Below are 12,627 nucleotides of genomic sequence, written 5' to 3'. Positions count from 1 at the left end.
GAGATGAGGGTATGGAAACATGCACAGACACGCCAGGCAGCTCTTTTTCACTCTCCCAATTCCCCAGCACCAGGCAGCTCTCAATGCGAACGCCGGAGAGGAACCCCTAGCGCGCTGCTGATTCAGACGTGATCTCTGAAGTCCCAAGACACTCACATTCACGAATCGCAAGACACAATATTCTAGTGACTGTACTGAGTTTTCATCTGATGAAAACCTTCATTTTCTGTGCCCTTCATTTTTAATGTCCAGCAAAACGTACAGATACTATTCTGCTATCTCAGGAATCACGGTTTAGTCTTATAATTAATCATGTCTGCTCAGATTTTTCTTTCCATAAATGCTGACAATAATAATGCTTCCCCCAGAATAATAAAAGCAGGAAAGCATTACAGTACCTGCGATACGCTGTGGACTACTTCACATCATGGTTAAGAACTGCCTAGAGCAGAAATACAGTTGCACCCCAAGTGTTAAAGTCACATTATCTTACAACGGTCACAAGGAAATCAAATATTCACAGATAAATCCTGAGACCGGAATTCAACCCTTAATATCTGATTATGTTTTATTTAAAAAGAGATTACAATGGAAAAGGGTGAAACAGTCTTCCTCGTGCGGAGGTGGCTGACCTTGATGTGGAACTCCATCTTGGTGATGAGCAGTTTGAGGTAGATGCTGCACAGTCTGCCGTACCCCTCGCTGAGGTGACCCTGGGGAAACAGACAGGCAGAGTGATGAGCGCGGGAATGAGCTTGCTGCGTACGGGAACTACCCACCTGTGTGGTTAACAATATACAGCTGATGAGCTGCTACCAGCTTCATGCCTACTTGTTCACAACGTGTTAGGTGATCCTGAAAAAGTCAAAGATGTGGTCTGCAGGTGCTGAAGAACCAGAGGACACAGCTGGAAACTCAGGGGCACTAAGAACAGGAGGCATCTGATCCGCAGGTCATTTAGCTACCAGTAAGCACACGATCCAACCTCTTTTGTGACCTTTGTAATGTCAAGTTCTTGCTTTCTGACACAGAACTATGACAGCAAATGAACACAAACCTGCTGATGGGAGACCAAGGAAGGGGGGCTTTGCTAAACGTTTCTGCCACCTGTACTGCACTTCTCGGAACGGGTGGAAACCCTCCACCCTACACACCCCAGCCCTGGGCAGCGCGTCAGAACGGACAGGCAGCTTTTCTTTGGCTGGAGCTCAGGCCCAGCCGGTGTGGGGAGGGGGGGGTCAGCCTGCTCCCAGCTGAACACGAGCCACATCAGAGACAAAGCTGCGCTTGTTGGCGCTTCTCGCGCACAAGAGCTGCTGCGGCTGAAAAGCCATGATCCGCTGTAGCATTTAAAAACATAACCGAGGACGAGGCTGAATAGAGGGGAAAAAAACGAATCGAGGAAAGATATAGTCCAGAAAAAACCCCAAGAGGCAAACAGCTGGGAGGGCAGCAGGGCGTCCTAACAGAAATACTTAAGCAGCCATCTGTATGGACGGCACAGGGCCCACGCAGTACAGCACATTCAATTCTACACTTTCTAATCCTTTTATTCCGCTCCCAGAATTCCCACAGGCAACCGGGAGCCCCTTCCCGCGCCTGACAACACGGGGACAGACAGGTTATTATCTTGCCAGCCAGCAGGGCCACAGAGAGCCCTTTCTTCCTCCCCTTCCTTCCTCTGCTGCCGTCTCGTCCCGCAGCCCCCCGCCACTCTGAGCCACGGCCGCCACCCCTGCGCTCCGGCACGCCTGATCCGGCAATCCGGACCTCAGGAACGGCGCAGGCCAGATCACCTTCTCATGGGGTTCAGCAGAATTTAGGGACTTTTTCACCTCTATAAAACGCACACTGGCTGTCCACTATGTCAGAAAAAGCAGCTAAATCTAGAATTTTTTAAAACCGAATTTAAATTGCAGAGGATTTGAAACTGAGAACAGGAGGTACTTTGTAACCTAAAGGTAACAAAACACTAACAGCCCAGCCCTGCTGTTAAAAACGATAAGCTGCTTTCTTTCAAGAAACAGGTGGACAAGATCCTCAGACCAACGACCAAACAGGCCAGTAACCACTTTTCTCCTAACCACTCCTGACAGTGTGTGGCCGACCATCCATAACCAGGTCTCGTCCTTCAAGAGGAGTGCAGACAGGTGAGAGACCTGGACAGGTAAGCTCCAGCAACAGAGTTACTTTGTACCAGATAGCACCCATGTGCTTCGGAAACAACAGACATGACATCCTTCAATACGACTACGTTCTGTTGTAAGAGGAATGCACTTCAAGCAGCAGCTCATATCAGTGCAGCTGCACTGAACAAAAGGGTCGGGCACAGCATCAGCGGACAGCAGCACAAAACACACATCCACGGACACAGTCAATCCTCACTGTTGCCAGGGGTTAAGGTTTAAACGTCTTTTAGATACAGGTCGCTTGTTGTTTTACTTATTACTGTGCACTTGGCTGGTATTTTATCTGCAGCACAGTTGAGAAAGCATGGCTAGGCTAGCTTGCAATTATGGAGCTGTCAGAACGTTCCCGGCAGTCACCTGACTCTTTTTACTAGTTCACGCAATCAAAACGGAATCAGGAAACGATCGTGGTAGATGTAAGCTTTTGGAAATGGCTGAAACTGTAGAGGATGCAATAAGTAACAGTGCAGTCCAGTGAAGGTTTATAGTGAGTTTTAATTTGTTATGAACAAGCCTTTTTCTGGAGAACACCCAAGAAGGTGCACACAGATTTCTGATAAGTTTATCTCTGCCTTTTAGTTATTCCTGAAACGTCACGTATAATAGGCATCAGTCTCTCTGAAAAGAGGGAATTTAAGGATGAACCCAAGTCAGGTTCTGCAAGACGCTCCGGTGAGATGGGAGCCGGGAAGGCTCCGCTCTCGCCTTCACTGGGAGCTCTGCTGCTGCAGCAGCTGGGCGGCACGGGGAATTGTCTCCATGGCAACCAGCACCCTTACAAAAACCCCACCGCTGTTCACAGCTTCCCCACGTGATGCCGTAGCTGTTGAGACCAACGTGGTTGAAATGGTTTCTGGTCACTGAGCACATCAGGTTTGAAACTCCCAGGGCTGACGTGCACAGCGGCCCGTCTCCAAGTCCTCCTTCGGGAAGGGGGCTGTTGCCGTGCAGCAGTCAGCTCTCAGGCCTGGCAGAGCTGCATGTGTATCCCTGCCTATTGCCTTTATTTTGACTTCTTTGACAGAGACAGCGTCATCATTAACACAAGCGACATTCCACGAGATCCACTGCTCTCAGATTTAGCAACAAAAATGCTTGTTTCCGTATGCAGCCCTTGTGCAGGGGGGAAATAAGCAGAGGAAAAAACAACACGAGAATCTGTGCGGAAGGCAGCCAGCCCTCTGTAATGTACCTCCTTGTAAGTAAGAGCACCTGCCATGAATAAAACAGTACAGCAGCATTTTCCTCTGAGGGCTTTGATAAAATAAAGCTTAGATTTTAAAAATCTACATTTTACAATATATTATACATTTCCTGTATAATTACTGCAAATTATTTTGTAAATTAATCTGCCATGATTATACAGGAACATACTCTAAAACATACATACAAAATTGAAAATAGAATAATAAATTAAAATGCCACTGCAAGCAAAACCCTTGAAATTATTAATTTGCATTCACACAATTATTTGTTTCAACCATGGTTTTAGTTTGCATGCGAGACTTTTAAATTTATAAGTGCCTTTAACACCCTACAGTAAAGAATTCCAGAAAGATCCGTCGTTAAGTTAAAAGGCAGTTTTGCGCTTGATCTTGCCAGCATGCAATTGCTCCTAAGTGTTGCTCAGGAACTACTATTACAGTAATCTGAGCAGAGGTGTTTACATTCCCTTAAGGGTGGAGAGGTAAGATCATGCGAAGACTTAATCACATCCAGACTGCTACCTTCTCGCCATAACAACTCCAAGGCCTTGGCAACAGACCTTCTTGTGCCACGAAGTGTTAAGGCTGCTGCCTCGCTCGTCCGCATGCTCTGAGCGACTGAGAACTCTACTGTGTCTAAAAACAGGAGTGATCACCCCCATGCATACAACAGCCGACCCACACGTTTCCACCGGGATTTCTGTGAAGTCAGGCCTTGCGATACCCAGCAAAGTCCAATATAAGATGGCAAAGTGTAAGTTTCTAAAATGTTCCAGCAGTCCTCCCAGAAGACTGCTCAACCGGCCAGGGGGCTCGCCCAAGCACAGGCTGAGCTCTACGATCACGGGTTCGAGTCTAGTCGACCCGGGATTCTCCAGTTAGGTCACAGTGTGCTGAGCACTGTTGCAGGGAGGGTAGGCAGACGGTGCTGAAGGTGAGAGACACTCCTCTCCTCTGAATCGCAGTGTGCCCAGCGACGCAGCTGGAAGACGGGCAGGTGAGGAGAGTCTGCTGACACTTCCTCACTCTTCATCGTGTGTGGACACAGGGTTTTTAGCCGAGAACGGCGTTGAAAACGCACAGCTGGCGACTCCAGGATCAGGTGGGAATATCAGATTACAGCTGCACAGAACAGCAATCACTCTCCGACACGTGACCACATGCTCAACAGACATGACCCAGTGTGGAGGGCGCAAGGCCACAGGGAAAGCTCACGGTCCTTACCCACATTCGGCTCATATCGCTGAGGTCAGCCTTGTTCCTCATGGAGTCCTTCAGGACCTGGGCGAGAGAGACAGGACAGCTGGATTACAACATGCTCACACCTTGACAACATATACCAGCACTGGGACAGACATCCCCAACAGATGAACACAAAGGACACAATGGAAAAACAGAAAATATTTCTGTGGCAAACTGTGAATGAGCTGTGCACATTAATACCTGTTTTAGTAAACAGCGCAGGTCTAAGTGGACCTGGTCTGGTGTCACTACAATCTGTTAGGCTGTCCCATTTTCAGGGTCCAGCTCTGACCTTACTGACTTGCCTATCAACCTACGACGAACAGTACTTCAACAGCTTTAATACTGATGAACAACCTCGAAGTTATTATTTGAGAGGATTTGCTGGAAATGCAAATGTTTCCATGGCGAGAACTATGATCCCTGCTGGAGAGACATCAGCTCCCTCAGATGGTGGCAGTTCTGCTCCCACGCTGCCGGCGAGTGTCAGCCGTAACTTCCACACGGCTGCTGCTCACGGAGCGCGCCAGCCAGGGCACACGAGCCCCTCTGGCTCTCCTGACACCCGCCAGCAACAACGTGGCTGACGGCAGTTCTCCACAGAGGTGTTAGCACATTGGCGACGGTTAAAAATCACAATGTGGATGGGAAAGTGAACTTCCGGCAAAACTGGCACTGGGAAATAAAATCGAAACCAATGCAGGTATAACATTTTTACTTTTTTGTCTGTTGCAGTCTTTTAATGTGCCGGGACGAACTGTTTTTTTTAATTTTGAAGGTTTTCTGTTACGTGCCACCCAGTTTGCAACAGCCGGTTGTTGCGAGACTCCTGCGCCCTCGCGGCCTGACGGGAGAACCGGTGCCAACTGGCAGAGCGGAGCGTCTCGCCGAGGTCGCCCGTGACCGGAGCCGACAGCCCCACCTGACGGACCTCGCTCAGGCGCCGCTGGTGAACCCCGAGATAAGCGCTGGGAATTCGGAAGAGGGTGAGGGGGCAGGAGGTGCGCTGAGACGCCCCCTAGAGGGGGGCGCAGGGGCAGGGGGGGTTCAGGGACGAGTGACTCACGTTGGGATGCCCGTCGCGCAGGAGCTTGTGGAACACGTGGCAGAACTTCCAGCACAGCACAGCGTTGCTGGACAGCGGGAGCCGGTTGATGGCAGCCCAGAAGGTGTGGGCTCCCTTCTCGTGGTGGGTTCCCAGGATGCAGGGTGAGGAGCTGCTGTCAAGGAAAGGGAGGAGCAGACAAGCCGGACAGCCACCACTCACAGCACCGCCACAACTGCGTCACCCCTTTCATTCCCAAACCTCAGAGTCTGACAAAATCAGTTTGCTTTTTTAACGATTTGCTACAACCAATTATTTCTTCTTTCATACACCCATACAGCTCACTATGGTGTTCCGCTTTTTCACACAGGAGCAGACACGCGAAAGGCAACAGCATGAACACACAAACGGCAACAATCGAAAATTTCAGGGCCTCGGGTTCCTTCAACAGCGCCTCTCTCTCTCCCCCACACACCGGCTCCAGGAAAGGATATTTCTCGCATGCTTCTCCTTGACTGCAACCTCTTGTGTGTTGATGGCCTTGTTGATGCTCACAGCCTATAAAGGAGACAGACAGCACAGAGGATAATAAGAGATACTGTGTTCTTCCATACGCAGGCAGCCCAAGGCTAAACAGCAATAGTATGCAGTAAGGATATTTAGAAAGGTTCCCTCTCCTGCATTATAATATACCATGATCATGACATAAGATATGCAAATTTATCAAAATAGAATCAACTACTCTTCTGGGCCCTATCAAAGAACAAGAATTCACCACACCCCCCCTTCTATTCCTAACCTTCTCCATGACCATCTACATCAGAGGCAAGTTCACAATCAATTAATGATGAAGAAACGCTTGACTGCATTTTCTGAATTTAAAAATTGCAGGTTTTTTAACTTTTGTTGGGTGCTGTTGTGGCGTATGCGTTCGAACCCTGGGCCAGACTGGCAGTGCTGGTCACTGATGGAAATGGCTCCAGCAGGCAAGGTAGAGCATAGCACAAGGTGGGGGAGGCTGACCTCTCTGCTGCAGTAGAGTGACAACATCAGGCCAAGAAAGCGCTACAGAGGGGGGTCACAGCAGTGCATGCAGGCTCAGCCCAGCCCCCACATCACCCCAACACACATACAGTACTCTTAATTCAAGCAGTTTGATAGCCTGAGTACAGGTCTGGCCACCCTCTGTTGTTACAATGAAAGGGTGTTTAGTTATGACCGTTGCAAATGCATAAGAACTACAGAAAATACTTGCACACATGGCACAATGGCTATTTCTGAGAACGCTATCCCCACCTATTTCTGAAAGGCCACATACAACAGGAGTCAGTTTAACATGCTCTCAGGCCAGGCCAGGTCGGATTCCACACCCAGCCTCATCCCCGCGTGGCTCCGTCTGCGTGTCTACAGGAGGCCTGCTGCTGCTAAAACATGGCTCACGCCGTCAAGGGCTGAACATATTAAAAATACAGCCTGCAGGATTCCTCTCATTAAACATTGACAGCCCAGGGAGGGGGAGAGGAAGAAGGAGGTTGCCGAGAAACCTAATGCTGCAGGCATCCCAGCTGCCGTTACTGGCCTGGTGGGATTAAAATGGAAAACCAGCCTTCCTGGGTGAAACACTCCAGCTCCCTCACCGGCAGACATCCACAGACACAAACACGCTGCACAAGCCCAGCAGACGTGCACCGTGCCACGATGCTCATGTGCAACAGCCCGCCCCCTACCTCCTAAATCCACCTGCTCCTAACCTCCACTGGCAGCAGTGAGGAGCAGCGGGCTGGGATGCAATCTGCCCCAAGACCCTGGCTTGCCGACTGCTGGTCTAGCAGGGGGAGCTCAGGGCACCTGGTGTGGCAGCTGGGGTCTGCTTCCCTACCGAGCTTTCCCTGTGCCACTCCCAAACGCAACGTGGTCCTGCTCCTCACCGCTTACGCAGTTCAGCAGCTGTACGGTTCAATTCCACAAAGCTACCATGATCAGAAACTCACCAAACAATATTTCTTGAAGTTAATGATTTTGGAAAAATTTTCAAACAGTTTATGTATATATTAAAAATACTTAAAAACTGTTAAACAGGTAAAACCAGTTTAGAAATTCACTCTTAAAACATAATAGCTGGGCCAGATTATTCATAGTGTTTCCTCAGAATTCAGGATACTAGGGTTTAATTACTCCTGTTACAGTGACTTTTCAAAACCGTTAAAAATATTTCAAGTCTATTGGTCCTGCTTGTGCTCTACACTGCTTCACCAATACAATCATGCATGAAGCTCTGTAGTCTGTAAAACACAGAGTGGATTAGTATGCTAAGCACTGGGAGACGCTGGATTCCCTGCGTGGGCCACCATGAAGCATCAGTGAATCTGACATACGTGCTGTGACGGAAATGAATACCGTAGCCGGCAGTCCAATATTCCGGGCAATCTCTACTGCTGGCATTATTAATAGCAAGTTACGCTATGTCTAGTGGGGGTGGGTGGTGTGAAGTGAGCTTCTGATGAATAGGAAAGCAGAAAGCCTGCTTAGTGACGACATGCAAGCCGCCAGACACCCAAGCACAGCACTCAGCAGCCCAACAGTCTTTCACACACCCACACGGTGGCAAAGCTGTACTGAGCGCCGACAAAACACCAGCACTTCTACTCTATTAGATACCGATTAAAAAGAAAGTAGCAGGAGTCTGCGGAGGCACTGACATATACTGTTGAGCTCATCCATTTGTACACTTCACTGCCGCCTCACAACAAAGAAAAGGTTACAATTGAGAGGAGCTCATCAAGAACATCTTGCTTGCTTTTTTCAACAGCCCCTGCTGCTCCTCGTAAACCCCACCCGATTTTAACAGCTTGTTCTGGAGACACGCTACCCATTGTGTAAGGATGCGTTTCCTGCTAGAATGCATGAGTGCTCAGCACACAGAAAAGGTTGAACGGATATACAAGTCAGGGGTGGTGAAAGTGGACAAGCAGCAGTGCTCACAGGCCCTCGGCGTGTTGAAACACACTTCCTGCGTGCCGAGCACATGTCCACTGCGCAACCAACAGACTCTCAGATTGCCTCTTCCTCGGACTTCCTGAGGAACAGCTGGGCACGAGCCGAGGGTCGAGGAGTTCAGGAACAGATCCTGTTTCACTCTGAGCAAGCACTGGGTGGGGATGAGGTCAAGCTGTTCCATTTAAAATTTCCACCGAATGTTTTGATGTCCAAATATCTCATTTTTTAAAAAGTTTTAAATCAAGCAGTGTACTACGTACTGCAATGTTAACCAAAAAACTATCATAGTACATTTCTAGAAAAGCATGCATGACATTTATGAACAGCAAAATATAATGAGAGGCATTTAAAATGCAAGAAATGAGCACTGTCCAGTAGCATGTTATGTTTTTAATGCCTCTCAGTTTCTTTAACGTATGCCTGACGCAGGCATTTGATGAAGTAGTAATGAAACCCAGAGCTACCAACAACACAACACGTACACCTCATGAGCACATGGGCGGCTCACACAGGTAGATGTGGGCAGGTGCGAAAATGCCATCTGGAACCAAGATGAAAAGAACTGAATAGCATTCAGCCTGGCGCTTAACAGCAGGAATGTAAATACAGACACAAACATGTACATAGTAGCAGTAGGAGTGTGTGTGTCAGTAGTAGCAGTAGGGTGTGTGTGTGTGTGTCAGTAGTGATAATAGCTGATGTGTGGTGAGCGTTCCAGCGCACTATGGCTGCTGTCACATCATCCAGGTGGGGCTGCACATCGGTGGGGGTGAAGGGGATCCCCATTACCTGTAAAGCGCTTTGAGTGGAGTGTCCAATAGTAAGTTTTAATTATTATTAGTAGTAGTAGTAGCAGCAGTGGGGGGGTGTGTGCTGAAACTTCTTTGTGCCAGTACCAAGTCTCTCTCTCCACTCCCTCTGTCACCAGCTGGCTCAATCGCATCTCCTTGCTCAGGGAGGGCTGAGCACAAAGCAGCCAGCGGGAAAGCAAAGCAGAAGAGGGCATGCAGAATTCCTGAGAGCGAGCAGGAACAGAGAATGGGAAAGGCATGAAAACAACAGGAAAGATGGGATGATGAGAAGGGGAGTCGAGCAGCGGGGGAAGACATGCTCAGAGGGTGAGAGAGCAGAGCGCTCTTCTCCACTTCCTGCTCTTGCGCAGTGTTGAGAACCCCACCCAGGCCACTTCCTCTCTGGGCTGGAGCCAGGCAGAGGGCATCAGGGCCAGCGCTGACTGACCCCCTGCAGGGCCCAGCCCCCCCTCCTCCCCCACGGCCGGAGACACAGCCTTCCTCTGCAGAGCTCCGCTGGTGTTTATAAGTACAAGTATAAACACAAAAACACTGGGGAGACACAGTTTCATTTTAATTAACTTCTGCAGAAAGTCAAGCTAATGACAAGAACCACCCACATCATGACATTTATTTTCATTTGATGAAATTCCACGGATGGTTTCATTAAACTTTTTCAGCCCTAACCTCAAGCCTCGGTAGCCCAAGATCAGTGCTGATCAGGCCCCACAGGTACCACCTGGATGAAAGTATAAAACCTTTGCTTTGTAAACTTCTATACTGTAACCTGAGAGGGAGGGTCTGGAACAAGCTGCCCAGCCTTGTTGTCATCCTGGCTTCCTTCACGGAACATCTGGATGAGATTGTCAGATTATTAAACTACTGGCAACCACTGGCAGAGTTGATTGTCTCTGGTGACTTCACATCACTGTCCTTCAGCTGCACTGGATCAGGATGAACATCCACTGCACTGCAGGGAACTGCCTAATTACGTGAACTCTGTGCTTTAAAACATTGAGTTTTTTTGTTGGTAGTTTAAAAAAAGGACTTTCCTCCAATGCTTTGGGCTAGATGAAGTACCGGACTTCCTTGATTATATTATCTTTTACAGACAAAAACATTTACTTGAGAAAAAGGCAGATATCAGCTACTCTGGTGCACAGTCTGGAGAGGACAAGGGTGTTAAGTGTGCTGCACCACTCCCACCGGGCAGACAAGGGATTCATTCAGGATGTTTCTGCTCCAGGGAGCTTCAGCAAACTGCGGCCAACTCTTGTGCAAAAGCTGTGAAAATGTAAACACGGTGTCTGCGTGACACCACACGCCCCCTGCCTCACTCCACTCCCCTGACATAACTAAAAAATATCTGGCCACTTCCTGCCGAGCTCTTCACAGCGCCGCCCGAAGCGCTTGCACACAGACGTACAGAAACGAAAGGTGCTGGGAAGCAAAACTGACAGCTGGGGCCTCTCGAGCTGCCTGGAACCCAGCAGAAAGGCCAGGTCGTCACCAACACTGAGCACGAGAGCGGACCAGTGCGCTTTCAAATCAGAACTTCAACTGCACGGCCCAGGACGACCAGCCAAGGGCCCCGCTGTCTCGCTGTCCTCGGCCTCTCCTCCACCCTGACTGAAACGTCTTGCAGGTTAAGCAAGCAAAATCCCTAAAATCCCACTCTGGCTAAATCCCACTCTGGTTCTGCACATTCTGGCCTCCCTGAATCCCCTCAACTCAACCATGAGGCAGTTTCTCTCTTCTCCCCCTGGTCTGCTGTGCACTGAGACTATGCTTCAGTGGGCGAGAAGTGGGTCTCCTATTTGAAAAGCATTTTGGGATCCTTTGTGCTACAGAAAGTTAAGGCATAAGAGAGAGCTGTCTAGAGACACCACGGTTTCAATTCACAATATGGGACATAGTCCTGTTTGTGGAGTGTCACTCACCTACCATCTTAAACTACATACTGTAGCTTCTCCAACCACAAGCAGAAAATGTGGTTTTAAATGCTTCAGGTGTCCCAATGTTTAGTAAAATAACTGCACTGGCAGTGATCGTCCTGGAAAAGAGTAGCAGGCAGGATGTAGAGGATGGTCTTCAATTGCTCAGCTTAGTGTAAAAAAGGTTTTTTTAACAACAAGGAAGCTAGCGGATAAAAGAGAACCAGGAAGTGGCACTTGGCCTGATGAGCTGGAGCACACGGAGGCCCATTCTGCTACACAGCAGAGAGCCCCTCTTGCCAGATAAGGGATGCAGGGAGATAAAGGGCTCTCTTGTTTCAGAGCATCAGTCTGAACATGAGGCGTTGTCCTGTTACAGCTGTGCACAAGTAATAGGTACTGGAAAAAATGCAGAATCTGGTGGCTTGATGAGCAGGAAACATCAAGAAGGCTGAATAATATAGCCTGAAGCACAGGGGATCTAGACCGGGCTACAGCCGCCATACCAGCCTCACTGCTCAGCGCACAGCGTCCTGCTGCAACAGTCCTGTTACAGCAGAGCACAGAGGAGGCCCCTGGGCCCTAAAAAGCACGTTGCAAGGCTCCGAAAGAGTGGCGTTGCCCGACATGGCACTCCTAAACGGTGAACCGCTACACGCCGCCATCTCGGTTTAGGCCTGGTGGCTGGAACTCGCATTCACTTAGCGCCCCGACGAGAGGAACCCAACAGGGCAGAGGTACAAAGCTGCCCTTAACTGCAAGTGTGGAAAATATTCAACTGGATGGACCTTCACCAAACTCACGGGTGGAGCTATATTACCAGGAGACCTGGGAATTCGAAAAAGTTACCAGTTTAATATTGCACGCGGTTCCTGATCAATCAGCAACACTGACCAGCTGTTCAGCCATCTCGCCATCAATGAGGCTGACTGATCAATGCTACTCCCCACATTTGGGGAGTACAAATTACATCATTAACAGAAGTTAAACAGCAAACTACTGAAGTATTAAACACTTTAAAATTCAATTAGATGTTTTTTATCAGCATGTTGCCCGAAAGGACTCGATCGGCAGCACCTGCTTGGGAAGGGTAATGCTTCAGCTGGCGAGAACATTTAAAACCAGAGCCCAGGAAACGTCCCAGTGTATCCCAACCTCCCACCCAGAGGCACAGAAACCACCGCACTCCCAGGGACCCCCCCCCCTCAAGGACAGGACCGCCGG

At 49.1% G+C, this 12,627-nt stretch overlaps 1 protein-coding gene across 1 annotated transcript in view; it reads right to left on the bottom strand.

The window, feature by feature from the left end:
• hip1 (huntingtin interacting protein 1) overlaps nt 1-12,627 on the bottom strand; it is a 48,486-nt gene that overhangs the window by 24,497 nt on the left and 11,362 nt on the right. Inside the window, exons 2-5 of the mRNA XM_088906661.1 lie at nt 6,176-6,239; nt 5,703-5,845; nt 4,619-4,675; nt 633-713 (exon numbers count right to left, since the gene is read on the bottom strand). Coding sequence (XP_088762787.1) covers nt 633-713; nt 4,619-4,675; nt 5,703-5,845; nt 6,176-6,239 — 345 coding nt within the window. The remainder of the gene's footprint in view (nt 1-632; nt 714-4,618; nt 4,676-5,702; nt 5,846-6,175; nt 6,240-12,627) is intronic.

The sequence above is a fragment of the Atractosteus spatula genome, chromosome 27 (genome assembly GCF_055471065.1).
Source record: "Atractosteus spatula isolate fAtrSpa1 chromosome 27, fAtrSpa1.hap1, whole genome shotgun sequence".
NCBI classification, from domain to species: Eukaryota; Metazoa; Chordata; class Actinopteri; order Semionotiformes; family Lepisosteidae; genus Atractosteus; species Atractosteus spatula.
Note: the sequence above shows the minus strand (reverse complement) of the source record. Positions and strands in the feature narration are given on the sequence as shown.